The sequence below is a fragment of the Epinephelus fuscoguttatus genome, linkage group LG11 (assembly GCF_011397635.1).
Source record: "Epinephelus fuscoguttatus linkage group LG11, E.fuscoguttatus.final_Chr_v1".
Classification (NCBI taxonomy): domain Eukaryota; kingdom Metazoa; phylum Chordata; class Actinopteri; order Perciformes; family Serranidae; genus Epinephelus; species Epinephelus fuscoguttatus.
The window spans coordinates 28,341,761-28,369,285 of NC_064762.1; the positions used below are offsets into that span (position 1 = coordinate 28,341,761).

At 40.0% G+C, this 27,525-nt stretch overlaps 1 protein-coding gene across 1 annotated transcript in view; it reads left to right on the forward strand.

Moving 5' to 3' along the window:
- man1a1 (mannosidase, alpha, class 1A, member 1) overlaps positions 1-27,525 on the forward strand; it is a 200,314-nt gene that overhangs the window by 135,594 nt on the left and 37,195 nt on the right. The window contains exon 5 of the mRNA XM_049589654.1: positions 19,664-19,758. Within this exon, the coding sequence (XP_049445611.1) occupies positions 19,664-19,758 (95 nt within the window). The remainder of the gene's footprint in view (positions 1-19,663; positions 19,759-27,525) is intronic.

The window sequence follows — 27,525 nt, forward strand, 5'->3', positions numbered from 1 at the left end:
TGGTGAACAAGACGTTCAGTGGATGAATTCTTCTAAGAGCCACAACCCCTGTGAAACGACTCGTTTCACCATGGAGATTGAATTAATTCGGTCCGATAACATTTGTAAAGTCTAGAAGAGCTGCACAATTAAATCATTTTCTCCCCATTTAACTTAACAAAGCACTAAACTGGAAGTAGCCAGCTCGGCCAGCGGAAGTCTCAAGCTGTGCCGATAATCCCCTGATCATCTGGGTAATTTCATACGCAGCATTTAAACCATTTTGGCTTCATGCGCCACTGAGCAACTTTCATAGCAATGAATGGGGTCCTGCCTCCAGTGCTGTATCCAGATCTTTGAATACATCCATGCCATTTCCAAGGCCCCAAAGTGACGTCTTCGCTTTGCTTCCTTTATCCAACCAACAGTCCACAGATTTTCATTTACGATCATAAAAGACAAAGAAAAGCAGCAAATTCTAACATATAAGAAGCAGTGGCCGGCAAATGTTTGACATTATTGCTTGACAAGATCACTGAAACGATTTATTAGCTATCAAAATAGTTGGCGATTATTTTGCTTTTGATTGACTTATCGATTAAGCAAGTAATTGTTGCAGTCCTAGCATAAAGGAAAAAGGTGTTTTCCATTGTAGTCTTATCCATTACACACATTTCCACCACGGTCCTCCTCTTAAACTGTTCGGCCAGAGCACATATGTAGTTTTCTGTTCTGTCAGCAGTTGCAGTTGCAGATAAAATCAAATGTGAGCCAGGAAGCAAAAATCCAATCGCAAGTGGCCACCTGAGATGCATTTGAGACGCATCTAAATGTCAGGTGTGAACTATAGTCTGTCTCAGCTGGATCGAGACACAATCTGGATATGAGATATTCGGTCTGAACAGATTCCCACTCTCTCACCAGACTTGGTGCTTAATTGCACTCTTGCACAGAGAGAGTCATGAAACTGTGCTGCTGCTGGAGAACACGCAACATCCTGTGGCTTTGTCTCACATTTTTAAATGTGTTAGGTTTTAGACATCCAACTTGTCACTTCCTTTGTCTGCTGTAGTTTTTTGCATAATGAGATCAGCTGATATTAAGAGGTGCATTGATGTGTATTCTGACAAAACGGACTTATATTGTAGCAGAGCATTAAACCCAATTGTCTGCTTGTTGCTCACATTGCAGTTTTTATCCCCCCAGCCCATCTAAACGTGCACTCCTCCCCTGTAACTTTCCTACCGAGATGGCAATTTTCTATGTAAATTCACTTTCCCCGGTCTTCTTCATTTCCATAGCAGCACCGTCAAAAGAGCTGACTGTCAAAAGTGTGCTGAGTCAGCGCCGACCGTGCCACCAGAGAGGAGAGAAAATAATATCAGGAGTTGATTCTCATTGCGTATGTGTGCACGTGTATGTGTGTATTGATATGCAAAGGCAGGAGCGAGGCAAAGATTGCTAAAATTGAGATGAAGGATAAAGCCAGAGCATTTCACATTTCTTAGAAAGAGTTTCTACCTTTACTATCAAGCATCTGTCAAACTTGGGAAAGGTTTTCAGCATTGAAGCCAGAGGAAATCGGATAATTCTGACGTCCCTGTCGTCACAGTTTGATTGACATTATCTTAGTTTGATTGACGTTGTCTCGACATGGCAACATCCTTCTGCCTTGTTGGCCGGTGAGAGCAGAGTTGATGTATATCAGCTTCAACCTTTAATATTGGTTATCTTGTTGGGTTGTCTTGTTACTATGTAGTTCTACACTCTCCCATCATGTCAGAAACAAATTAGATATTAGGGTTGTGAAATGAGTCCCATGTACTACACCAGATTAATCAGAATGGGATGTATTAAGCAGCATGGATGCAGGATGTGTGAAATTAAAGCAACAGAAACACACTGTGAAAAGATGAAATTTAATGAACAACATTTGGTTTCATCCTCGCACGTAAATTAAATGTTGCATGTTTTGCACGGGTGGAATCGATCCAATCTGTGTGACTCAACAAATGCAGGGTTGACACAGTGATATAAACACTTTAGTGACTTTCTCAGGCTGCAGTTTGTGGTTGATATGCATCGTACTCATTACTTTGACCAGTCCTGTGAAATTTCCCTAAAATGACTTTCCAAGGCATTCCCAAAGTAAATTGATAGCTGTTCTTCTATTTTATTAAATGTACATGCATGGTCTCATTTGAAAGGTCAAAGCCCCTGTCACTGAGATATTTAACTTTCAGCACACTAAAAGTGTTTTTTTTGTTTGTTTGTTTTTTGTGTTTTGTTTGGGTTTTTTTTTTCATCTTTACCTGAATATTTTCTTGAAAAAAGATGCCGCAGATGACTAGAACTGGGAGGTATTATATGGAAAACACAATGGGACCATAGCATAAAACCTCACCCAGTCCATATTCAAAGTAGAGGATGTCTAAGTAGTGTTAAATTAGGTCAGTAGAATAGTAACTGCAGCATGCTGCCACTCTGTTATTGTCTTTTTGTTTTCTCACACAGCTGCATTCAGTGTCCTAATCAGCTCACTTGTAAGAGTCAGCCAGTCATTATTGCACAATAAGGCCTGCTATTGTCAGTAAAGACACAGATGTTGAACAGAAGCTCACTGCACATTGCTTTGCTTAGTTCACTACTGCAAAGCACAGTCTGCTAACCCAGCAGTGCTCTCTGTTTGGCCTGTTAATTTGAAGTCAATTACATTGTCATCTCGACTGTCCAAGTCATGTTTGTTTTGTGTGTTCATCTATCAATATGATTTGGTTGAATAATGTACTGAATGGTATAATTATCTGTTGTACAAAAATATCTTTGTTAGAGTGAACATGCAGTTAATGGATTAAGACCCAGCAGGAACACAGAACAGATACTGTAGTAATGTGTGTGAGGAAACGTTCTTCTAAGCTTGTTTATTTTTGCCAGAGCTGAGCTGAGCTGAGATCAGTAGTATCGATTAGTCTGGCATTTTTTGTCTCTTTTCTTGATCATTTGTTCTAGAAAGTGTCAAAAAAAATAGCAAACAAATCCCATCATAATTTCACAGAGCCAAAGGTGATGATTTGAAAGCTTTTGTCTTTTTTTCCGACCAGCTGTACAAATTGCCAAAATATTCAATTTAGGATGTTTTAATACACCGAAAAGCAGAAAGCTTGTCTGAGAAGCTGGAAACAAAGAATACTGACTTAAATGTCCAGTGTGCAGGGTTTAGGGGGATCTATTGACAGAAATGTAATATGATTTTTTTGTGTATAATCACCTGAAAATAAGAATCAGAATAAGAATAACAGTATTATATTTAGCGGTATGGCTCTGTTCTAAGGCCTCTCTGCCTTTCCTCGGGCCTCAGAGAGAGCGCAGAGAGCCTCTTCCACGTGCCAACATGGAAAGCCTAAGGCAGAGAGAGCCCACCCCTCTGCCCTTCCACGTGCAAACAAGGAAAGCCTGAGACAGAGACAGCAAACTTCCTTGCCCTTTCATGCGCCTACATGAAAAGCCTAAGGCAGAGAGGACACACCTCTCTGCCCTTCCGCGTGCAAACAAGGAAAGCCTGAGACAGAGACAGCAAACTTCCTTGCCCTTCCATGCGCCTACATGAAAAGCCTAAGGCAGAGAGGACACACCTCTCTGCCCTTCCGCGTGCAAACAAGGAAAGCCTGAGGCAGAGAAAGCAAACTTCCTTGCCCTTGCATCAACAGTAGGCAGGCCAGAGCATTCTGTTGCAGTTTTACAAACAAATCCAAAAGCCAACAGGATAATAACAAATAGTAACTTTTAAGAAAATTGTGTTTTTTAATTCAATTCAATTCAGTAGAACTTTATTTATCCTGAAGGAAACCCTCGTGCCAGAGAATGCTTCACATTACAGTAACACTAAGTTTAGTAACCACAATTTTAACTAATCACACCAGTAAAAACCAGACAACCAGTGTGTTCCCTAGGTCAGGGTCACTAACTGGGCCCAGTTTTATAACAATGTGGTATTAAATATCTAAAAATACACTAATATAAGATAAGTGGTTTCAAGGAGCAGAAGCAAAAACCAGTGCCTGATAGAGTAACAATAGGAGTGAGATAAGTACAGAAGTTACTAAAAAGGAACTAAAATGGTGGATAAAAACAGACTGTGTTCTGTAGTGCTCCTCTGTGGTCTCAGTCTACGGCTGAATGTGCACTGATAGGACTCCAGAGTGGCATGCAGGGAAGAGACAATGAAAAGAATAGAGAAAAGATGGGAGGGACTGTCCAACACACCAACGGCCTGTATACAAATACATGGATATTGATTTACATGTTGTCGTTTTAGTTTGAGTATCAGGTTTTACTGTCAGACATGAGGTGTGAGGTCTTTCTGTCAGCCTTTCCTCTTTCTCTGTTACGTCCGTTGTTCACATTAAACCTTATAAATGAGGGTTGAGTATTAGTGTGTCCTTTTGTGTTCCATCACAGCTGACAGGTGACCCCCCTCTGCCAAAACACCACATCCACTCAGGTGTCCATCTCTCCGTCTCTTCATTTCTTCGTCCAGTCTCATTAACATTCAAACAGCTTCACCTGCAGCACTCTGTGGTCGTTGAGGGGGAGTCAGAGTTTAATTATTTTGGACTGTAAAAGGTATTCTTGGGAGGCTCACTCCCCCCCTTCTAACACCACAGTGAATTCTGCTCTAAATTCTGCTGTTGGAGTGAATGCATTCAGCTGGTCCAGAAAACACCACTGACGCACAGACAAAATGCTGAGGTGAAATTTTTTCCAGTATTATGTGACGTCCATGTAAAGCCATTCGTTACCTTGGTAAATATTCCTCCCTGAGGTGTTCTGCCGGGAAATGTTTTTATACCTCAGAGACATTTGCATGTCACACTTTAGTGAATGCTAGCAATGCTTTCCCTGCTGCAAGGCACGGTGATGAGACTGCTGGACGGCTGTGGAAAGAAGGCACTGCTGTAACATGACGGACTTTGTTTTACACTGTGTACCGTTTTGTTCATTTGGATAGAAGACAGCATGTAAATCATTATCCATGTATTTTTATACAGGCCTTTTTTGTGTTGGACAGTCTCTCCTCTGCTTTTCTCTCGTCTTCTCCCCTTGCCTTCTTGTCTTTTGCCAACTCTCCTTTTTCATATCTCTTTTCCTTCCCTGCCCTTTCCTTCACTTCCTCTTTCCTCTCCTTTCCTTTTCTCTCCTTCCTCTTGTTTCCTTCTCCTTTCCTTCTGTCCTTTCCTCCCCTCTCCTGTTTTATCACCTGTCCCTTCCTCCCATTTCCTGTCCTTTTCTTTCCTTTTATCTCTTCTCCTGTTTCCTGTTCTTTACCTTGCTCTCCTTTCCAACCCTGTTCCCTCTCTGTTTTTGTCCTCTCTTTTCCTTTTCTCTCTCCATGCTTTTCCTAATCCCTCTTTCATTTACTTTCCTCTCCTCTCCTGTTTCATCTTCCTTCCCTTTTTCTTCTTCCTATCCTGTTTCCTCTCCTTTGCCTTCCTCCCCTGTCCATTTTCCTCTCCTTTCTCTCCATTCTTGTCCTCATCCATCTTTCCTTCCCTATCCTTTCCTTTCCTTTCGTCTCCTTTCCTGTTTCCTCTTCTTTATCTTTTTTCTTCCTCTCCTGTTCCTCTCCTTTTCTTTCCTCTCCTTTCCTTCTTTCCTTTCCTCCCATGTCCACTTTCCTTTCCTCTCCTGTTTGCTTTTATTTTCCCTTCTCCTTTCCTCTCCATCCCTTCCAGTTTCACTCCTTTCCCTTCCTCTCCTGTCTCTCCTTTCATTTTTCCTTTCTTCACCTCTCCTGTTTCCTCTCATTTTCTTTCCTCTCCTGTCTGTTCTTCTTTCATTTCATCCCTTCTCGTGTTTCCTCTCCTTTTCTTTCCTCTTCTGTCTGTCATATTTCCTTTCCTGTTTCCTCTCCTGCCCCTTCCTGTCCTTTTTCCTCTCCTCTCCTGTTTCCTCTCCCATCCTCTCCTTTCCTATCAGTTTCTTTCCTCCTGTCCCTCTTTTCTTTCCTTTCCTCCCCTCTCCCGTTTCCTGCCCTTCCCTTTCCTTCCCCCCATCTCTTCCCTTTCCTTGTTGCACTCTCATCTCCTTTCTCTTGCTGTATGCTTTGCTTTAATTATTACTAATTCATCTCCTCAAGCCAATGTTTATTTTTCTGCCACCGTTCGTATGTTTTCCCGCCCTGAAGCAAGTTATTAAACCCAGAGAGAAAGAGTGAGAGAGAGACGTTGACGGAGAGTAGAGAGGAGAACAAGAGCAACCATTCACACAACAGCAGGCTTCTTAACCACTGAAAGCTGTCACCTCCTCAGAGTGGTACGTGTGTGTGTGTGTGTGTGTGTGTGTGTGTGTGTGTGTGTGTGTGTGTGTTGCCTAAGCCTCTCCAATACAGCTGTCAGGGCAGCAGCCTGCAATCGAGCCTCATTCAGCCGACACGGAGACAGTCGTACACTGCCTTACTCTTCCCACATTTAGTCGGCACTCATCATTCAGTTTTGCCTCTGCGGATTCATTAATTCATGAAGTGAAATATAACACTTCTGGGCCTTTTTTTAGTGCTACTTGAAATAAAATAGAATGAAATACATGATCAGTTTTGCACTTGAATAAAACATAGGAAATTAACATGTTGCCCATGTTGTGTGGGCTAGTGTTTTGGTTTTAGGGTGTGAATTTGATTAAATATTTTTTGGCCCTTTTTGAGGATTCTGTAGACCGCACAATCCACCTGCATATGCAGTACTTACCCATGATGTGCCTTGATTCAGAAAGCACCTGGCATGATCACAAAGTTGATAACCATATGCATCTTTGCAAAGCTCTTTTCTTGAAGCATCTTTGAGTGCATGTTTTTCTGAGTTTGTAAAGGTGGCATAAGGCCTCGTGAAAGAGGCCTTATGCCACCTTTACAAACTCATATTCATACTGTCATACTGACAGCTCAATGGAAATATCTACAATTGTTACTTCATGTTAAATACTTGTAGTGCTGTCACCCCATATAAAGGGTCGTAGATAAAACATAGAAGGATGTGTTTGAGGAGCACATCAGTCGGCAGGAGACTGTATTCTCAAAAATATTGATGAAACAGGCCAACCCTGCATTAAAAAACAGTTGGCCATGTGTATGTAAACACAACTGGCATCTTATAAATAGATTTTCTTTTGTGTGTGTGCCAGTTAAGAAAGTAGTAGAGAGGTAACGCAGAGGCAAGACAGGAGGAATTGAAAGAAATTGTAAATGAGGTGGAGAGAAGAGTTTTATAGATGGATGAATACAAGTGAGCATTGGAAGGAAAGAGGAGGAGGAGGAATGAGTTTCAGGAGGTCTCCCGGAGCGACGGGAGTGTCAGTGAAATGAGGAGTAACGAGGAGGGAGGAGATGATGAAGGGCAGAGGGGGAGGAGAAGGGAGAGCAGGGCAGTGTGTCAGGGTCCAGGAGGAAGGGGGGAGGCAGGCGGAGGTGTTGGCATGCGTGGCTTTCTCGATCCCCACAGACGCTGCTGTATTCTGGGCCACATGTCCCACAAGGCCTGCAGGGTGATTCATCTTAGTTAGGGAGCTGTCCAGGCAACTCTCTGTAGACTGCAACACGTAATCATACACACACACACACACACACACACACACACACATACACACAACACACACACATGCTGCCAACATTTCTGGTTAGAGGACTAGATCTGGAAACTTGATTGGGTGAACACACACACATACATACAGCTCTACACACTCCCACATACTTAAAATGTTGAAATCCTTGTAGGGGTCTTCCGCTGCATTCTATAGCCTACACAACTTAAACCCGAAGATAAGCCTTGATTAATGTAATTTATCTTAGTCGGGGTCCACACCTGTCAGTTATGCTCAGTGCCATTATGGATCGAAAGCACGGGGAGGGCAGGTTTCAGCTGTGAGTTATTCTCCATTTACAAAGATATTATTGCTCAAAATAAGGTAGAAATAAACCTGTAAAATGTTACATAGAGCTTCAGGTTGTTTAACAAAGATACTCAGGTTGAGGATTATCACCTCCAAACACTATTATCTTAAAAACAAAAATCATATTATTCACAACCTTGGCCTCATTGCTGCATGTCTGACCATCATTACTCTCAGGTATAATAACATTTTACTCACCGACTACACTGCTAAAACAGAGTTCACTAGGGCAGCAATAGAAAACATTGAGCTTGACCATTCTTCTCGACTTTGGAAATACTTAACAAAACACCTCTAGGGCTACAACAAGCAATAATTTTCTCCATTATTTAATTAATTGGTCTATAAAATGTCAAAAATAGTGAAAAATATTCACCAGATTTTCCCAGGATCCAATGTGGTACCAGTTTACATAATGTGCTTTTACACCTGCTTTGTTTGGTTCAGTTCAGTCAAACTCAAGTTCGTTTGCCCCCTACTGTAAGTGTGGTTCGTTTGGGAGGTGTGAACACAGTAATCGCATTCATGCTACTTTGTGACAAAAGTAGTCCCTGATTCAGACCAAAGCAAGTGAGCTCTAGGTCCGAAAGCACCCTCAGAAAACCAGTCTGAGGCTGGAAACATGGCATAATTTTTCCTTTTTCTCTGTCCGTTGACTTTATGACTGATCACTAACTCACACAACAAGGTCACAGTCCACATTCTTGACTGTGTCATTTCATCTGAAGCTCCTGAATAGAGCAAGTAAAGCTGGCTGTACATTGTAAGTTTTGAGCCTGTTTCATCTTCAGTCAAAAGCCAGAGCTTCGATTTGGAAGGTCCAATATTCAAGCCATGACCTAAGTGCTCACATTGCTCATACCAGACAATAAAATGGCACATCGGCCCCCGGGGACTGTTCTGGCTATTGACAACAGTCAACAAAGATGTGTTTGAAAGATCCAGGGTGGGTTGAAGTTTGTTTGCTAGCGGTGGTATGGTGAACAGTAATGTAGAGACAGTCCCGAAACACGATTAAAAGTCCATTTCTGCAAAAACAGGTCAGTCTAAGGTTTGATTCTCTCTCTCTGTCTCTCACACACACATACTCACACACACAAATTAGTTAGTTAGCGGCACCACCAGTATACTAGCTGGGTATGCACTGTGTGATTGTTTGAGTGAGCAAAAAGGGCACTGACCTTGGGAAATTGACTGCTGCTTCAATTGTGCGAGAGCCTGACCAAAATTTCTGATGCCAGAAATTCATCCCAACATCTGACGGCTGGTCAGGAGCAGTTGATCGGACCAGTCCACAGTCCACACAGTCCACATTCCATCTTGTACACTTCATGATTAACGATGCCAGATGAAGCCAAACAAATTCAGTCTGGCTCAAAAATTGGGTCTGAAACCAATTCATACAGTGTTTGTCCCGCTTTGGACCTTCAGTTGAGGATATTTTTTGTCAAATGCTGTGTCCAACTGTCAAGCTCAACGCTGAGGCCAACATGGGTAAAGCTGCTCAGAATCATGGACATGACATCTTAATTCGAGGACCATGTGATTTGGTTTAGCTCCAAAACAAGTGAGTGAGAGGTTCTTGCGTTAACATTGTTTTTCCAGTCATTAAAAAAAGTGTTGAAAAACAAAAGACAAATTCAGTTATTTAAACCAGTATTATGGGAAAGACTACACTGGAGAATATTTAGTAGGTTATTAACCAGACCCTGCATTTATTAAGTCTTTATCAGGTTGTGCAGCACTCATACCTTATTGTATTAACTATACCCTACGGTGCCACACTTACTAGAGTTGAGTTTGCAGGGAGTTTAAAAATTTCAATGAAGATTTTATGTTCTCCTTTTTTTTTTTGGTTGGATTTTATTTGGTGTGTGTAATTGTTTCACACTGGGGAATTGTTTACAACGTGTCTAATTATTTGTCGGCTTGTGTTGTTTCTTTTAATTGATGTTGCTGGGTCTCCACGTCTCAGTAATTAACTTGATGAGAACTTTATTTTATTTATTTTCACCCCATAGCTATTTGGAAAGTTAGACAAAATAATAAAACATAAGGCCAAGCTTTCTGGAAACTTTAGTTCTGGAAAGAAACCTTTCTCTGGATCGATCTGTTTAGATTTAATGCTTTTGTTTTCGTATAGACATGTCTGGTAGAGATCAATTGGCACTCTTGTTCACAATGTTTCTCTTGTTTTTCCTTTTTCTGAAATTTGAATATCAGAAAACTCAAAAAAGATGTGTCAGTGACGCCTGTATTGTGTTTTAATGCTTCATTGACCATTGTTGACAGTGGTGTCTTACCCTGTGTATATACGTCAGTCATGTTGGTGTAAAGCTGTATTGATCTGATGTACTCACTTTCCCTCAACCCCCCTATCTTACATGTTTCTCATTTAGTGACTTGCGACAGTGAATTTCCAACAATAGCCTCTGGAGAGAACTTGTCTGGACTCCAGCTAGTGGTTTTACATATTCTCTGTTGTAAGAATAACAATCAAGATTTAATCATCACACCACTGGTGTTGGAGAAACTGGACTTTTTGCTTAAGTAGTGAGTCTAGAAACAGCTGTTTGACCTAAAGCCACTAAAATTTGGTGTTCTGTTGAATGTGTTGTTGTTTTAAATTCGTTCTGCTGCCTTTTATTGACTGTGTTCTGGAAATACGTTGAAACCTAAACCTAACCTTCTAATCCTAAAATTAGAGTGAACCCCAAACCAAAATAGCTGCCTTAAAATACCACACAAAGAGGCTGAAATGTCTTCAGCATATACAAACACACTAATTACACACACAAGAAAACATGGGTTAACAAGGCGAACTCCCTGGTGGTACAAGTAGCATGGAATGTAACTGCATCCTAAATAGACTGATCCTTTGTTTTTCTTTGTCTTTGTCCCTGCTCCATTTCTCATTCTGTCTCTATCGCGCTAAAACACACACTTTTCTCATTCTGTGGATTAAATGACTTTGTAGAGAGCGAACACAATGGCCAAAACTTCTGGAGGAAAGGAGGTAAAGCAAATGGTCTTCCTCTTTTTTCTCTTTGTACCTCCTTTTTCTTTTCATTACTCATATCTGGAACTTTAACTTGTCCTGTTGTGTCCTTCTTTGTCTTTTCAAAGATTCTTTGACCTGAATTGTCACCAATGGTTGGGTGTTATTTTGTTAGATGTACTACCTGTTTTCTGCATCTGTCCAAAATCTGTCTTTCAACAACAAACAAGAGTCAGGGGTCATGAGGGTCCTTGGGTAGAGGGTTGACCAGAGCTGGGGCCAAGTTATTGTTTTGCAAGTCCCGAGTCAAGTCTCAAGTCCTAAATTTTGATATGTCATAATGCACATTTGACCAAATGTAATGCCATTTTAACAACAAAATATATCAAACTCAGAAAAATCATTAATTTTTTAAAGAAAATGTTTAACGTATTTGTCGAAGCAAGTTTGATGGAAGATGTTGTGTCTGTCTGTAGTTTTCAACCTGCGTGTCTTGCATACTGCAGTTCATTTTTCTTTGACCACAGCAGAGTTTATGTACACAAACAGTATTATCCTTTGTATATTTTCTTCCAACTGCCACTCATTAATGTAACTTACGTTCTTCATGGTTCTCTCCTGAAAGTTGATAGGATGTTGTTAGATTGATTCAAACAAAGTGGATCTAGGATATTAAGGGTGTTTTCACATATAGTCCTTTTTAAATGAACCAAACTCAGTCCTCTGAAAGTGGACCAAAAAGTGAACCAACAGAAAAGGGACTCTGTTTTTTTGTGTTCTCATTGTCATTGTCATTTGAAAGAGGACTCAGTTCCCTCTCTGGTCAACTTCAGCTCTGATCAGGACTCAGTCCTCTGTCTATTCACACTATAGCCTATATATAATTTATATTTGTTTTTAATTTAAAGTGGCACTGCAGTGTGATTATGAAGCCCTTCGCTTTCAGTTGATCTTAAAGTTGGAGGGAAACCTTAGTGTTTCTGTGCTGTAGACTGCTCCTGTTTGATGTATTCTGCATTCCACATCTGGAGACGTGCAGTATCTTCCGTGGACCAAACTACGTCTTGTTTTGCATCCTTGTAAGCATTACAGGCCAACGTGGTTTCATCCATTTTTTCAAGCGTCCCAGTGCAACAGCATGTGATCTAGAGGGCTAAATACAATGGCAAAGAGCAAAGCAAACCTGGAGCACTTTGTGTTCACAATGCACAGGTTAAGTGAACTGCAATGAGGACTTCAAGCAAACCAAACTCAGACCACCTTGCTTCAGAGGGGTCTGAGTTCTCTTGTAGTGTTCTTATATGCTCTGAGTCCATTTAGAGGGCTGCAAAGGACCAAGTGTGAAAACAACCTTAGTGTCCACTTGCTGGAAATGAATAGTTGTAATGTTACTTAATGTAGGAAATGAATTGATTTGTAGCAAACTTTTTAAATATCATGCTTGTGAATCTTTGGGCTGGGGAAAGGTATCAAGTATTTTCAAGTCATTTTCAAGCTCAAGTCCAAGTGAAGTCACAAGTCACTGGTGTTAAAGTCGAATTGCAAGCTTTTCTTGATTTTGTCAAGTCGATTCTAAAGTCATCGAACTTGTGACTTGAGTTATATGACTTGAATCCCCACCACTGACCATAATGTGCGGTGGCACCATTCACCGTACTTTAAGTACACACATGCTCTGCCACAAGTAACCATGAAAAGCAAATATCACCTGATTTAAGCAAAAGTAAGCAAACACTCTTTTCGTAGTAACACGTGTGACACATTTAAAGCATGCAGATCAGTGCAGTTAGAGATTGTGTTTGGATAATTCATTTCTTCATCCTGCTTTCACTTCACTTAATCTGTACAAATATTATGAAACTTCTTCCGCTACTGTGATTACAGCATGACAGATACTTGCAGGCACACTACTTATTAAAATAATAATCATGCACACTTTCTCACCCTGCGAACATTTTCGCAGTCAAAACAGTCAGCTGGTGTCTCCGAAACAGCGGTTTCATAAGTCGTCAGATACTGATAATAACAGATTTATGCTGTTACTTTACCGTGGGGTTAGATGCACAAATAACAACAGTAACGTGGTTAATTTTTCCTGATGGATATTTCATCAGAAGTTCCCAGGTGTGAAATGTGATTATTAACATCAGTTTTTACTCATGACATCAGCCACAAGCTTCAAGTGTCTGTGTTCACAGTTTCTGTATAATTCAGTTGCTTATTAAAGCTTGTTGGCAGTTTGCTTGATGGCCTTGGACACAGGGTGTGTTTAATTTATTCTTCTGTGCGTCCCTGGGAGTGTTTTTATTCTTCCCCTCAGTGTGCTCCTGGCATTATTAAAGGCATTAATCACCGGGATCTGATGCCTTGTTACGACACAATCCTGCTCCAACAACGCCGCCTGAAACACACACACACACACACACACACACACACACACACACACTCTGGGGTAATTTGGTGTCAACAGTGTCACAAATCTTGGCTTGAAAGTACTGTATCTTGTAAATCCTTTTGAAATACAATATAAATATATGTTTCGAAACATGAAGATATTAAAAACAGAGTGAGTGTGTGTGTGATTAAAGTCTATACAACAATCCATAACCTCCAATATGACATTTTACCAGGGAAGGTGTTAGACCTGCCTGTTACGTCTGTAGAAAACAACAATTGTGGCATCCTTACAATACCAAACATATACATCCTGACATTACTTCTTTTCACCCACAATGATTTGATAGTTGATCCCAGACTGTCAAATCTGGCATGTACCATTCCACGTGATTACCACACCCCTGTTACCTCTCCACTGCATTGAGCTCACAGTAACCTTTCCCTCTGACTTTTGAAGGAAAAGCTGTCCAGTTGCCATATTGTTTTGACAAGTAGCCTCTCGAGCTTCTCTTCTTCACAGATCTTGTTCTCCCCCTCTGCCCCTGTCTCTCACACCCTGCTGAGCGGTAGATCCTTTGGGAATTGAGCTGCCAGCGTGCTGACATAGTGTATGCTACTGTATCACCTCTCTGTATGTGTGTCTATATGGAAGGTATCACTATAGTAAAGGAAAGAGTAATGGATGGATGATGAAAGAGGAGAGGACAGATGTTGTCACTATAAAAGCTAATTTGGTGGGTGTGTGTGTGTGTGTGTGTGTGCGTGTGTGCGTGTGTGTGTGACAGCTTGCTTTGATTTGAAATGGTAAAACTGTATCAATGATATTCAAGCAGTAGGTTTTAAAATTGGTTATGAGTCTGGCAACCACAAACCAGCTTATGTATATAGCTCGTAATATTATAATCTTGTGGGTGTTTGAAGGGCTAACAGTCCTGTGTGATTAAAGCACATGAGTCAAGGATGTAAATGTTTGGTGTTTGCTCTCTCTGGGAGGTAATGCACAGTTACTGCAGGTACTTAAATAGAGCTATTCGGTTGTGTCAGATCAGAGATGTGTTTGATTTGCAAATGCAGCAAATCAAGTAAAGCTGAACAGGTTTGTGTTGTTTGTGTGTTTGTTTTCTTTGAGAATATAGGAAACAGTTGAAGTTTCGCTTGGTTTCCTGCATTCATATTCTAGATTCAGAAGTCTTTTATGCATGTGCACAATCAATCAATCAATCTCTATTTTAGACTCAAAAATAGGTCCATATAAAATATAATAAAAAAAAAATAGACGACAGACACACCACATACAAGACAGGATAAAAAACACACCTAAAAAACATACAAACACGCTCGCCAGTGTCTCCAGAAACTAGAATAATATCCGGTACTGCGGCACTTAATGCTTTAGTGCTTTAATGCTTTAATCTGAAGTGGAACTAAATGATGTCCCTCCTTAAACAAGTGCACTTGTTTCTTCATTCATAAAGCTTGATGTCATACTACTGCTTCAAAAATGCTTCTGTAAAGTTTCAAATCAAATCAAGTTTATTTATGTAGTACATTTAACAACAGCCACAGTTGAACAAAGTACTGTACAAATTAAAAGAATGACACAGAAATATATTGCAATATAACATATACACAACTATAAAACAGAATAACACCATTAACGTGAAAATATTATAAAATACTAAAATCAATCACTACGAACAAGCAAAGGGCATTGAAAACATATATGCCTTAAGATTTGTTTTAAAATTATCAGTAGAGGGGGAGCATTTGATTGAGACCGGAAGACTATTCCAAAGCTTTGGAGCACCAGCCTTGACTGGGTGACAGTTAAAAGACATCGTTCTGAAGATCTAAGAGGTCAAGATTTGGAGTAGGGGCAGAGAAGTTCAGCAATGTATGGCTTTAAAAAATGATAGAACCTTAAAATCAACCCTGCATTTGATGGGTAAATAGGTAGTTTGCACTCATCTTTCATGTGACCATTTGTATATCTGCATTACTCACCATGTGTTAAGTTGAATTTTCTCACATCCCTCCAGTGAACAAAGAACCCCAAACGGAAAATATTCTTGATAAATTTAAGTCATAGGGGTCCACATTTAACGACAGCAAAACTTTATCAAAACATCCATTTACAAACTCTCACACAGACAGCCTTTCTGACGGGGAACTGAGCAAAAGGTGAAACTTAATCTATGGTCTTTTCAAAGCTAGACTCCATTGACAAAAGCAGTTATTTTTACCTTGGTGAACACGGGAGCTGCTGGTCTACCACTGCCTCAATCTGGAGTTTGTTTGTGTTATTTTGTGATTTTAGTGAATCCAAACTTATTCTTTAAAACACCAAAGTCACACAATAACACAAACAAACCAACTGATTGAGGCAGCAGTAGACCAGCAGCTCCTGTGTTCAACAAGGGTAAAATTAGTGTTTTTGTCAATGGAGTCTGGTGTTGAAGAACATAGATGAGTTTCACTTTGTGTTTAGTTCCTGGATAAATGAGACTTGGATTATACTGTATGACTTGTGTGAGAGTTTGTAAACAGATGTTCTGATATTGTCGTTGTCATTAAACATGGTTGCCTATGACTTCAATTCGTCAATAACTTTCTCCGTTTTTGGATTCTTCGTTCAATGGAGGAATACAAGTAAAATGTTTTCTTCACCAATACAACATAACACAAGGTTAGTGATCATATAAATCATTCATAAACAAATGGTAATTTTGGGGGAGGGCACTGCCAGCCTACATTAACTGTCAGAGATAAAAATGAAATGTCACTCACATGTGGACTGCAGTTATTACGAGAAAAACTAAAACAGACATAACGTCATTCTCACTCTTGTCAGCGGACAGCAGCAGCAGCAGTTCGAGTCAAGCTGCTGAAACCTTGGCAGCAGTGTCAAACAGTCTACCACGTCTTGGGCCAAATCCCATTCTATCTTAACTGCTTGACTAAACTCGTGCCAGGAGCCAAATATGGAAGTACTTCACATTTACAGCCAACAAATTCAGACACCTAAGAGACACCATAACCCCTCGGCTAAAACTGCTACAAAGCTGTCCGGTCAGATATGCTAACACAAGAGCTTTGACTGGGAAATCAAATTCAGTAGCACTTGTAGGTGATAGTTATTCAAGGGGAAAATTTGGTTTTGCCTTGGAGCAGAAACGTCATAATTTGTTGTGTCTCAGAGTGAAACCTAACATTTGATTGTTACTAGATTGGTAGAGGTCAAATATCAAACATGAGTCCACAATCAAGCATTGATTCTGTTAATTCCAACCACAAAAGTGACACAGCCAAGAAAAATACAAATCAGATATATAAAAAAAATCTCATGAAGACAATGTTCAAAAGTCATGTTACACATTTACCTGTAATTCACTTTTATAAGACATCCACACCTGTTTTTTACAGGCCCCACATCCAGGTAAATTTGCTGTTTTGCTTGTTCTATGGTTTAATATTCATGAAGTTACTTAAAGCAACACAGAGCCTCTGCACACACTTGTTCCAAGATAGAGAGTAAATTTAGAGGAATACTCCAAAATTGTATAAATTAATGTCAGTACACTGAAGTGCACAACACATGCTCATGTTTACCAGCTCAGCCTGTGATGTCTTATTCTAAAAGATACCGAAGGAATAAGAAAAAATAAAACATCAAACGTAAGGAAGTTTTCTCTGGATGGAGGGCTGACTCACTGCTATTTACGAGAAGTTTGTATTACTTTGAAGCTTAAGTTTTGTTACCTCTGGTGAGCAGTGAGTCATGAAAGCATCGTAATTTCTTTTCTCTGAATGCATTAAAACCCTAAATGTATAACGGGGAAATACTGCTGGATAATTTGTCCGTTCATTCTGCCTATTTATTTTCCACAACTGCAATTAGTTCTGTTCAGTCAAATGTAAGCTGATTCTTCCAGACTTATTTTCATTTGTAAAATTGCTCCATCATCCATTTTGTTGTAGCATTAAACTGGTGTTAAACTGTTTGTATCGTGTCTTTTGAAATATTCAGCACATGTGTGCCAGACATGCTTCTTCAGTTTCAGACTTAGCATCTCATTATATTATTGTTTTGAGTTTACTGGAATAGTTTTACTGGGAGGTATCTGGTGCAAGTGACCTTAAATGGGGTGAAGTATCCGTGTAATTTCCCTCAAATTACAGATGGAAAACATCAATGTAGCTGCATGCAACAACAAGACAGCCAGGGAATGATATTGGCAACAGATTACAAGGACTAAAGGAAGGAGACAGGAAAGAGCGAAAGCCTGGAATAAGGGGATAATAAACATTGGAAGGAAGGAGGGGAGGACTTAGCTACAGGTGTAATATAAACTTCTTTGTTCTTCTCCTGGGAGCTTTACATATAATAGGAGAAGACTATTATATTTGCAATGTAAATCAGGTTTTAAAAGAATTTGAATTCAGTGAGCTTTGACTTTCGTTGTGTCCTTGTCAAATGTTGCCCTAAATGAAAGCACTGGCCTCAGAACTGGAGTTTGTCCCTTGGTGCTGTGATTTGGCAGGCGGCTCCTGGTAGTTATTTTTAAAACATTTTCTAAAACTAGTATACCTGACACAGAAAATGCCTCTGTTTACCATTCAACATTGTGTATGGTTGCGTTTTTTTTGTTTCTTCTTTTAGATGAATTGTTTAGTATTTGTCATTTTCTTTAGTTCAAAAACAACAGGCATAGAAAATCCATACCAATTATCATTATAGCTTTATCATTAATGAAGTTTTACATTATATTGCATGAGAGCAGATACCTATACAGACTGTTGATAGTCTACAAGTCATATTGGGCTGACATCAATACTGATTGTTGATCATCTATGAGCAATATCAGGCTGACATCTGCACTGATTGTCGATTGTTCATGAGCCATATTGGGCACTACCAATCATTTGTTTCCTTTTTTTATAGCAACTGGTACAGCAGTGTCATAAGTCGGTTTGACTGGTTTGTAGGGTAATGGGCTCTCCACCACGTGGCAATGTAACCTAGGCTGTAAAGTAACAATATGAATAAAGAACCACAAAGAGTCTTGATGGTTTCTTATTCTATCACCAACATGACTTTACTTACTACTTTAAAACAACAGAGCAATACAACAAAATCCCAAGGTGCAATACACCAGTAGCCTACAGTAAGTCTATAAGGACAACTGAAAAATGCAGTGTAATCTCTCTCCCCCTCCTCTTGTGCTGTGAGCAGGCAGTTAGTGTGTGGATGTGTGGCGTGGGGCAGGCAGGAGAACGCTGCTCGCTGCAGGAGTGGGAGTTCAGTTCTAGTGAGGTATCAGCAAAACAGAGTACTTGTGGGGTACCTAAAAACTTAATAAAACACGTGGGAAAGCTGAGTATTCACGGATTTGCTAGTTGCTGATAACGCCCCACCCCACCCCTGTGCGCATGATTGGCAACTAGAAAGCAATAATCTCCATCTCCCAATCGCATATTTCCACTGAATATCGGCCAATCAATTTAGGCATCCCTAATCAAAAGCCATTTACAATACAGCAACTTCATCAAATAAGCTGATTTACTTAAAGTGTTTATACTTTTCAAGCAAAAAAGTTTGCTGGATCCAGCTTCTTTGTTGTTAGGGTTTGATGCTTTTCTCTGTCCTGTATGATAGTAATCTGAATACATTTGAGTTTTTGGCTCTTGGTTGATAAAACAAACAATCTGAATCTGGACCAAAAATGACGAAAAAGTAATGTTGTGGGTGTTCTTAATGGTATTTTCGAGTTTGTCATTTGGAAACAATGAACAATAATGGTGACTCACCATGCACTTGGGGGTGTACACTCATTTTGTGACTAATTAAACGTTAATTGTTACGTCCCTCCCCCATTGCTTTAAATTCTGCCAGTTACTGACCAGCATTAACATCATCAGCTCTGTCACCACTAGTGTATTTGCACCGTTAGCACAGCTAGCATTAGCCACTGCCATTTCTATTACATTTCTATTGGCTAGCACAACAAGTTCCTCCCTTGCTTCCTGTTTTTTTTTTACAGGAAACTCAGACATATGTAAAATTACATAGCATCACATACACATACTCGGCTGTCTGTTTCATGTGGACTTGTAGGTGTAAGCTGTGTGGTATCATTGCTGAGATGGCCAAACAACAATGAAACCATTCTTGGGTAAAAGGTCTAATAGAGAATGGTGTTGCTGTGTGAGACACTCATTGTGTGCTGGAGAAAGGGATTTTTTTTCCCTTCGTTGGGTGCACTTTATCTCTCAAAAGGATGGTCAAGAAAATGTGAGATTAGAGGGAGAAACCTCTTTTAATGAGATGCTCTTTTCTTTCTTTCTCAGGTATACCGTAGAAAGGCGGTGGAGCTGGGTGAAAAGCTGCTGCCTGCCTTCAAAACGCCCACTGGCATCCCCTGGGCTCTGCTTAACCTCAAGAGGTAGAACACACACACACACACACACACACACACACATGCTCTTTCACACTGGCGGTATTTGAGGCAGCAGGTCTGTTTTTATGGTTTGATACTTAAAAGAGCTCTGTGGTCTGAGGCTTGAAGTGAGCCGGGTGAACACAAGCCTCCTCTCTATTCCGCTCTCACACACACAGAGCTGAGACGCTTTAGTTTTACATGACAGAGCGGGCTTGTCAGACAGGAGTTGTTTGGTTTTTCCATCCAGGACTACATGCCAGCGGCTGGCTCTGAAACTCCACTAGCACTCAAAAGACAAACCAAAAGTTTCGGAGTACACTGACAAGGTTATAGGCCACAGTCAGCCTTTATTAATGCACTGTGACACTCTGTCAAAGGGCTGCCGCTGGGTTTGACTGCTGCACAAACACACATGCAGAAACACACGCAATTTTAATAATGGAGATATAAAGCCAGTTTGTTCTTTTGTGTCAGATTGGATGCAGCCTGATTGTTGGTATATTTCTTTTGGAACTGATCCATACAGCAGTGCATACAAACTTTTCCTCTGTGGTTTATATATAAAAAGACTTGGATTTTTATCCACTGTAATTTGACATCAAAGGGCTAAATGTAAAGCTACTATATATGATGAAATCATAGGTTTGGAGTTGCTGCATTGAAGAATGTGAAAAGAAAAATAAAAAGAGATGGAAAACCAAGACTACTCCCATTGTCTGCAATTACGTTATTAGATTACGTTGCAGCTCTTATTAATCTTCATTAGGCTTTTTATCTAAAGATTAATGCTGAGAAATGCTGTTTTTTTGTTTTTAAATTGTCAAAAAATTATAAATGTCCATTAAAATTACCTAGATCTTATCATGATGTCTTTAAATTTCCTGAATTTGCAAACAAGCTACTGCCAATAATCACTGCTGTGTGTTTTATCCATGATGACAATCTTAACCTGGTTTACATTTCCCAAACTAAACTAGGGATCAACCAATTTTTTTTTTTTTTCCAAGGCCAATTCCAACACTAATTATTAGTATTCGACGAGGCCGTTAACCATTACTTGGAACCGATACATTTATAGTGAAAATATAAATTTTAATCCCAAAGTTTAGAGTGAAACAAACACCATCTTTTCAACACAAAACTTTATACAGATTCCTCTCAGCATCCTTTGTTTAGTGTATAACATGTCTGTATTGTCAGTCACCACTGTGTATAGTTTATAAACTATGATAACTTTGTCATATCTCTTGCCGCATCCAGGCTCCGTCTCACTCCTTCTCCCTCTCCTTACAGTCCTCGTACTGTGCAACTAAGGGTTCATCCAGTAACTACTATAAGACTAATGGCAGAATGTAACTAGTGGAACCACTGGGTGTTTTTGCGACTTCTTCATATTGGATCATGATGTTTATTACAACTTAACATTTTTACTGTCAGAAGAAAAAAATAAGGATTCTGATAATCATAATAATCATCCAGGCCGATAGTCATTTAATCCTTAAACTAAGCCAAACCTTAATTTTTTGAAAACATACAGCACAGTATCAGTGTCATAAGAATGTCAATCACAAATGATGAGGAGAGCACCTTTTTTCCTCCTCCATTTTCTTTCTATCTCTCCTTCCCCAGACAGAGACTCGACACTGCTGTTTGTCAGCCGTTAATTAAAAGGCAGGTTGTCATGACGATAAACGTGCTGTGACAAATTAATTTTCTCTCTGTCTATATGGGTGAATGGACTCTGCACCCCCTCTGGTCCTTCTCTCAAGAGTGAGGAACACCCCAGGGGAGATTGTGTGTGTGTGTGTCTGTGTGTGGTTAGATGTGTTGTTAAACGTGGGTGTGTGTGGGTTCATGTGGAGGCACATGTATGTGTGTCCTCATGCATCATCCCCCTAGAGGCCTGAGCAGATTGCTGGTGATGATGACTTTACCTGCATGACTGAGCTATGATAGCTTGGAAGCACACACACACACACACACACACACATATTACCAACATTCCCGCACACACAAATCTCCTAACACACACACCCAGCGCCACAGTGGCTAATGCACCACTGAGCAGGAAACTTAAACTCCTATTTTTAGCTGGAAGTTTTCTTCCTGTGTGCGACATGTACACATAGAACAAACCGGTCATTTGTTTAAATGCATGGTTTTCAATTCTGTGCACTGATTCTTGGAAATGACTCTGTGGGAGCAAAATTTAAACTCAGATTAGCCTGAATTGGCAGTTACACATGCATCAGTGAGCATGTATGTTTGGTGGACTGAAACAGTTATCTCAAAGCGTCATGGAAGTGAGCAGCGACTCAGCAAAATGCAAATGAGGGGGGTCAAACATGACCAAGGACAGGAAAAGACTGCATTGTTTTTAATGTCCAAGGTGGTCCATACTCACCTATATGTTAGTGTGTGTGGCTTAAGTGAAAATAAGTCTAAATCATCCAGAATGTGCATTACAGCCGAATGTTTATATCTTTCTGTCTTTTAGCTTCAAGGTAGTTTTTGCTTTCATCATATTTTGATTTGTAGTCCTGCTCATATTATATGAATGAATTAATAAGAAGCTCTATGCAGAGTGTACGCTGTTAAAAGAGTTCATACTTGTGCAGTGGTGTGTCTGTGTCACTCTGCAGTTACACCTCCAAAACACTAGTTGGCAGCGGGGTTTCTTTAAAGTGATATAAAGTTTAGTTGATTCAAAACGCACATTAAACACACATTAAACATGGCTTAATAGAGACAATTTTAAACAAAAGTACACAAATCAGCTTCACTATAACTCGCAGCATTCACAGACACAGCATTTGTCTTTACCTGGACACATTTTCCCCACAAATACAACAAGCTAATGTTCTTTTCACAAGCCTTGGGCATTTTACATTGTATAAATTAGCTTAGCGGCTAGCAGACTTTTCCTTTACTCATATGAAGCCAGGGACAACAGCAACATTTAACAAAGGTAATGTTAATAAGTTAAGTTCCATTACACAAGGATCACTGACAAAACAACTGTCTTATACTGAACATGTTTTCCAAACAAATACAACATGCTAACGTTATTAGCACAAGCCTTTGGCATTTTACATTTTATAAATTAGCCTAGCACTAGCGGAGATGTCCTCTGCTCATATGAAGCCAGGATAAATAACACACAAGACTTAAAATGCTTTGTTTTGAAGCCTTTATTGTCTTCACAATTTATTGTTTATTATCTGTGAAACTGAAGTAAAGGAAAACTTTGTTTCCACTGAGGGAAAGGGTTTCAGCTTACAAAAATAGACAGGAGGTCTGCGTCACTGCAACATGTAGTTACATTTCTGGGGAGGTGCAAGGCAGGCTACAGGGTAGGGTACGCCGTCAATTCAGTGCAGAAGTATAAATCCTGCAATAGTCATTTAACAGGAGCTATCAATGTACTTGTGGTGATATAACCTCTCTATGCCTCTGAGAATTAGGCTGTGTTGTTTATTGTAGGTATTTCATGCTGTTTGGCTGTAGGCTAAAAACACAGCAAGAATGACTTCCCTGCTGTGTTTGTAGCCTACAGCTGGCTACCAGCAAAACATGCTCATGGCAAGAGCTATACATCACAAACATCCAGTTATCATTAAAATGCTAATTAAAGTAAAACAAGGGGATTTACACTTTAAAGACTACAAGCAAGCCCAGACCAATAACCTGTGTTTTGTCGTATTAATTAATAGATAACAGTTAAAGTCATATGTAAAATTGTTTAATTATATTAACACACAGCTCAGAAATTAAGTGGTTACAATGGCACTCATGAATGATGTGGTCAGACTGTAGGATAAAGTCTCTCAGTTTGATATACTCAATGTATTGTGTGCAGATTAAACAGTGATGGAGGGAATGGCATAGTCGAAGCACATACAAAGTTCTCACAAATGGATGGTTGAGATGAAACATCAGTGAAGCACTTTTAAAGCAGTGTAGTTAGGAGCTGTTAGACAGCCTAAATAACCTTGACCCAGATTGAGGCAGAGGAAATCTGTAAAACACACAGACACACTTGCAAATGAGGCCCAATTATCATCTCTCCCTTCATCCCTATTTCTCTCCCCTCTCTCTGTTTTACTCCCAGTTCCTTTATTCTCCTTCATTTATTAAAAAACTTACTTTATCCTGTATTCCCTCTCCGTCCTCCTTCGGTCCATCCATCTTGCCTCGAGTGACCCAGTATCTTCTTCAGTTTCAGGCCATCATGCTGTGGGTCCACTCCACTCCATGGCCTTGTTCTCTTTATTCCCTCTCTGCAGTTTTTCATCACTCTGCCCCGTAGCTATCTGAAAAACCCAAGAGGGCCGCCGAGAAACAAGGCCACAGTTTAAAATGTGTTATTGCTTCTACACCAAGTAAACCTTGTTTGTTCAGTTGTTCGATTTTAATTTCAGAGAACAAGATAAATGCCAGAAATGTAATTTCCTGTCGTTGCTACTTTTTCCACTTTTGCTTTGCAGTTTGTCCAGACAATAATATAAGTCCCAAGTTAGACAAAAGGAGTAATTTTTGTCGACACAACCCACATTGTTCCATTACATAACCGTTAGTGTTATGGAAACCAAATGTCCTATGTGATTCTCACCTTATTACCTGCTTCTTTAGCTGGCAATTGGATCTTTTAAGTCATTTAAGTTAGGTGTTAAAAGAAGTTGTATACAGCATTCAGAGCATTAATATGGCAGCAGACCCCTATTAGCAATGTAAAGATGTAGTGGAGTAATGGCGTCCTGTTCATTGTTATGGAAGCCTGTCCAGCTGCGTGTTAGCACTGTTAGCTGCCAGCTCAGCCACCTACATGTTGACAACCATGTCCAGACGACTCAAATGCTCTCACTTATTCTTAGAGCCCCTTTAAGAACTTCAATAACGCCATGTAAAGTGGGCAAAAATGAAGCTAACTCCATCTGCTGAGGAAGATCATAAAGGGGCCTTGTGGTCAGATTGTCAACTACTGTCTCCGCGATCAAGGGTGAAGTTTCAGTCTCTACAGTTGTGTAGTTTCAGGTGAGCCCTTGTGTATGTATCCCTAAGGCTAGCTGATTGTCATCCTGACCCACAGTGGGGAATGGCATCTAACACCCACCCTCTGGCTCCCCCACTGGTTAATACTGTTAGCTCTGTCAGCACTGTTGCCGTTGTTAGCACCGTTCACGCTGTTATTTGCTATCTCAGCCACCTCCATGTTAAGAGCCTTGTGCAGGCAATCCTGTCTCAGACTCTGAATCATAGATATGCTCTGAATGTTGCAAATAGCTCCGTTAAGCTAAACGCAGCATGGTACTGCCCTCTGTGGTTGAAAATTTCAAGCCTGTTTCTGAATAAATATGCTTTGCTGCAGTTGTAACCACACCTTTCAGTGATGTCACAGGTGACAAAGAGTACACCTATCCACCACTGCAGCCAAAGTTAAATCACTGGAGGTCAGCAAAAACAAGATTTTCAGGGGAAGTTACGGTGCTCTGTCAGTAGTCATAAAAACAGGCCAGGCCAATATCTTTACCCTTTTGTTTGCTTTATCCTTCACTGTCAGCTGAAAATGTGGACTCTATCTGTGACAAGGGTTCACGCTGGTCTTGGAATTCCTTTAATATACTGACATCAAGAGGTATTGCTGTTTCAAACAGAAAAGGTCCATGAATCTGATTTATGTTAAGAGATTTAGTGTAAGTGCATGCACTAATAAGCCCAACTGATCATTAGACTGCTCATCCATGAAGACCAGTAACAGTCCAGTATAAAGCAACATGTATGCATGTATGTACGTATGTATGTATGCATATAGAAACCCTCTGAATTAGTCATGATAGAAATTCAAAAGATGTCTTGACATAATTATTCATGAGGCTGATCAGTGGGAAATCTCGTCTTGATGTACAGTTGATTTATCTTCAGAAGACACGTGAAACAGCCTCTTGGTCAATAGCAAGGTCAGATAAATCCAGGGTACAATATGTCATAAAGCATCAGGGGCCGGCCCCAGACTCAGAGAGCTCTCTCCCTCTCCCTCTGTCTTTCGCTCTCTCTGTAAACCCATTGATTGTCACTAACTGAGCGGAAAATGCTGCTAAGGTCCGATTGATTTGTCCAATTGATCTGCCACAGACTCTGACTCCACCAGAGTAAATCTGGTGGCATTGCAGCCAGACCGACAGAGGAGCATTTGCCTCTGAATTCAGCTTTGATAATTAAAAGTAAAACAAGTAAAGAGGCAAAGAGTTGCATCTCTAAGACGGTCGTGATGTCTCTTCTAGTGAAATATTCTGTTTAATTAGCTGTGTTAGAGAAAACTTTCTTGTTTGATTTCTGTGTTTTCTTTCCTTCTTTTTATTCCTTAATGACTTAATGATTTTCAAATGTTTATCATGGACTTATGGAAAGTAGAAAATCCATCAAGCATACAACAGAGGAAATATTAATTCATTACATTCTGTCAAAAGATTTTGTGGTTCACATGAAAAGGTTTGGATTAGAGAAAGTTCTGAACATTGCTAATCCGTTTTGAAATGTACTTAATTGGTGTTAAATAGTAAATGTAGGCATTAACAGAAAACAAACAACCAATATTAGCTAATTAAATGCTGCGTAGATTTGGTTTTACTTTGGGAAAGCCTCAGAAATGTTGATTTTGTTTTATTTTGCCTGTCAGTAGTTGCCTTTTAGTAATTGAATAATTATGAATAATGATATTGTAAGCCAGATGAAGAAAAGATTTTTGGCAAAGTCAAGCAATAATTTAGGAAGATACCATACAGTTTCACACGTTCATTACACTGAATGCTTTTTAGTCCAGTTAGTGAAGATTGTTAATGAAGAAATATGACAATTTCTCCCTTAAACACTGACATAAGTATAAATCAAACATTTTTGATGATATGTTATTCCTCCGACTTAAAGGAGACCTTTTATGTTTTTGCTCATTTTAGGGAGTCAGATGTTGCTACATGTAGCTACATGCTAAGGTCAGGGAAACATGTAATCTTGCTTGCTGATGTTGTTAATTTCTCCCCAATTTCAGATCATATTCTTGCTGGAACAGGTTTAGAAGCATTAGAAAGGTGCAAAGATGCTGAAGTATGGAAGACCTAGCAATACTGACCTATCAGAGCAGACTGAGCTTTGTCAGGAGAGAGGCTTAAAGAGACATTCATTCATTCATTTTCCATAACCCTTTATCCTGTTAGGGGTTGCGGGGAGGGCTGTATCCCAGGTGACATTGGGTGAGAGGTGGGGTACACCCTGGACAGGTCGCCAGACTATCACAGGGCTGACACATAGAGACAGACAACCACTCACACTCACATTCACACCTACGGACAATTTAGAGTCACCGATATACCTGCATGTCTTTGGATTGTGGGAGGAAGCCGGAGTACCCGGAGAAAACCCATGCTGACACAGGGTGAACATACAAACTCTGCACAGAAGGGCTCCTTAAAGCTGTGCGGCTTAAAGAGACAGACGCTAAAATGGAGCATATCAGACAGGAGGTGAATACAGATGTTCCAGCACAGAGAAACAGTTTGAGAAAAATCAAGCCTTTGTTGACCAGTAAAAAATGTAAACATGTTGTAGTTGAAACCCTAATTACAAGTATGAACCTGAAAATTAGTATAATAGGTCCCCTTTGATATATTAGATAATGGAAACTTCAAATAGTTGTAAACCAGAGCGGTGGTGGAAATTGTCTTTGCACATGGTCTGTCTGTACCCATACTGTACATATGTGGTTTCCTACAATAC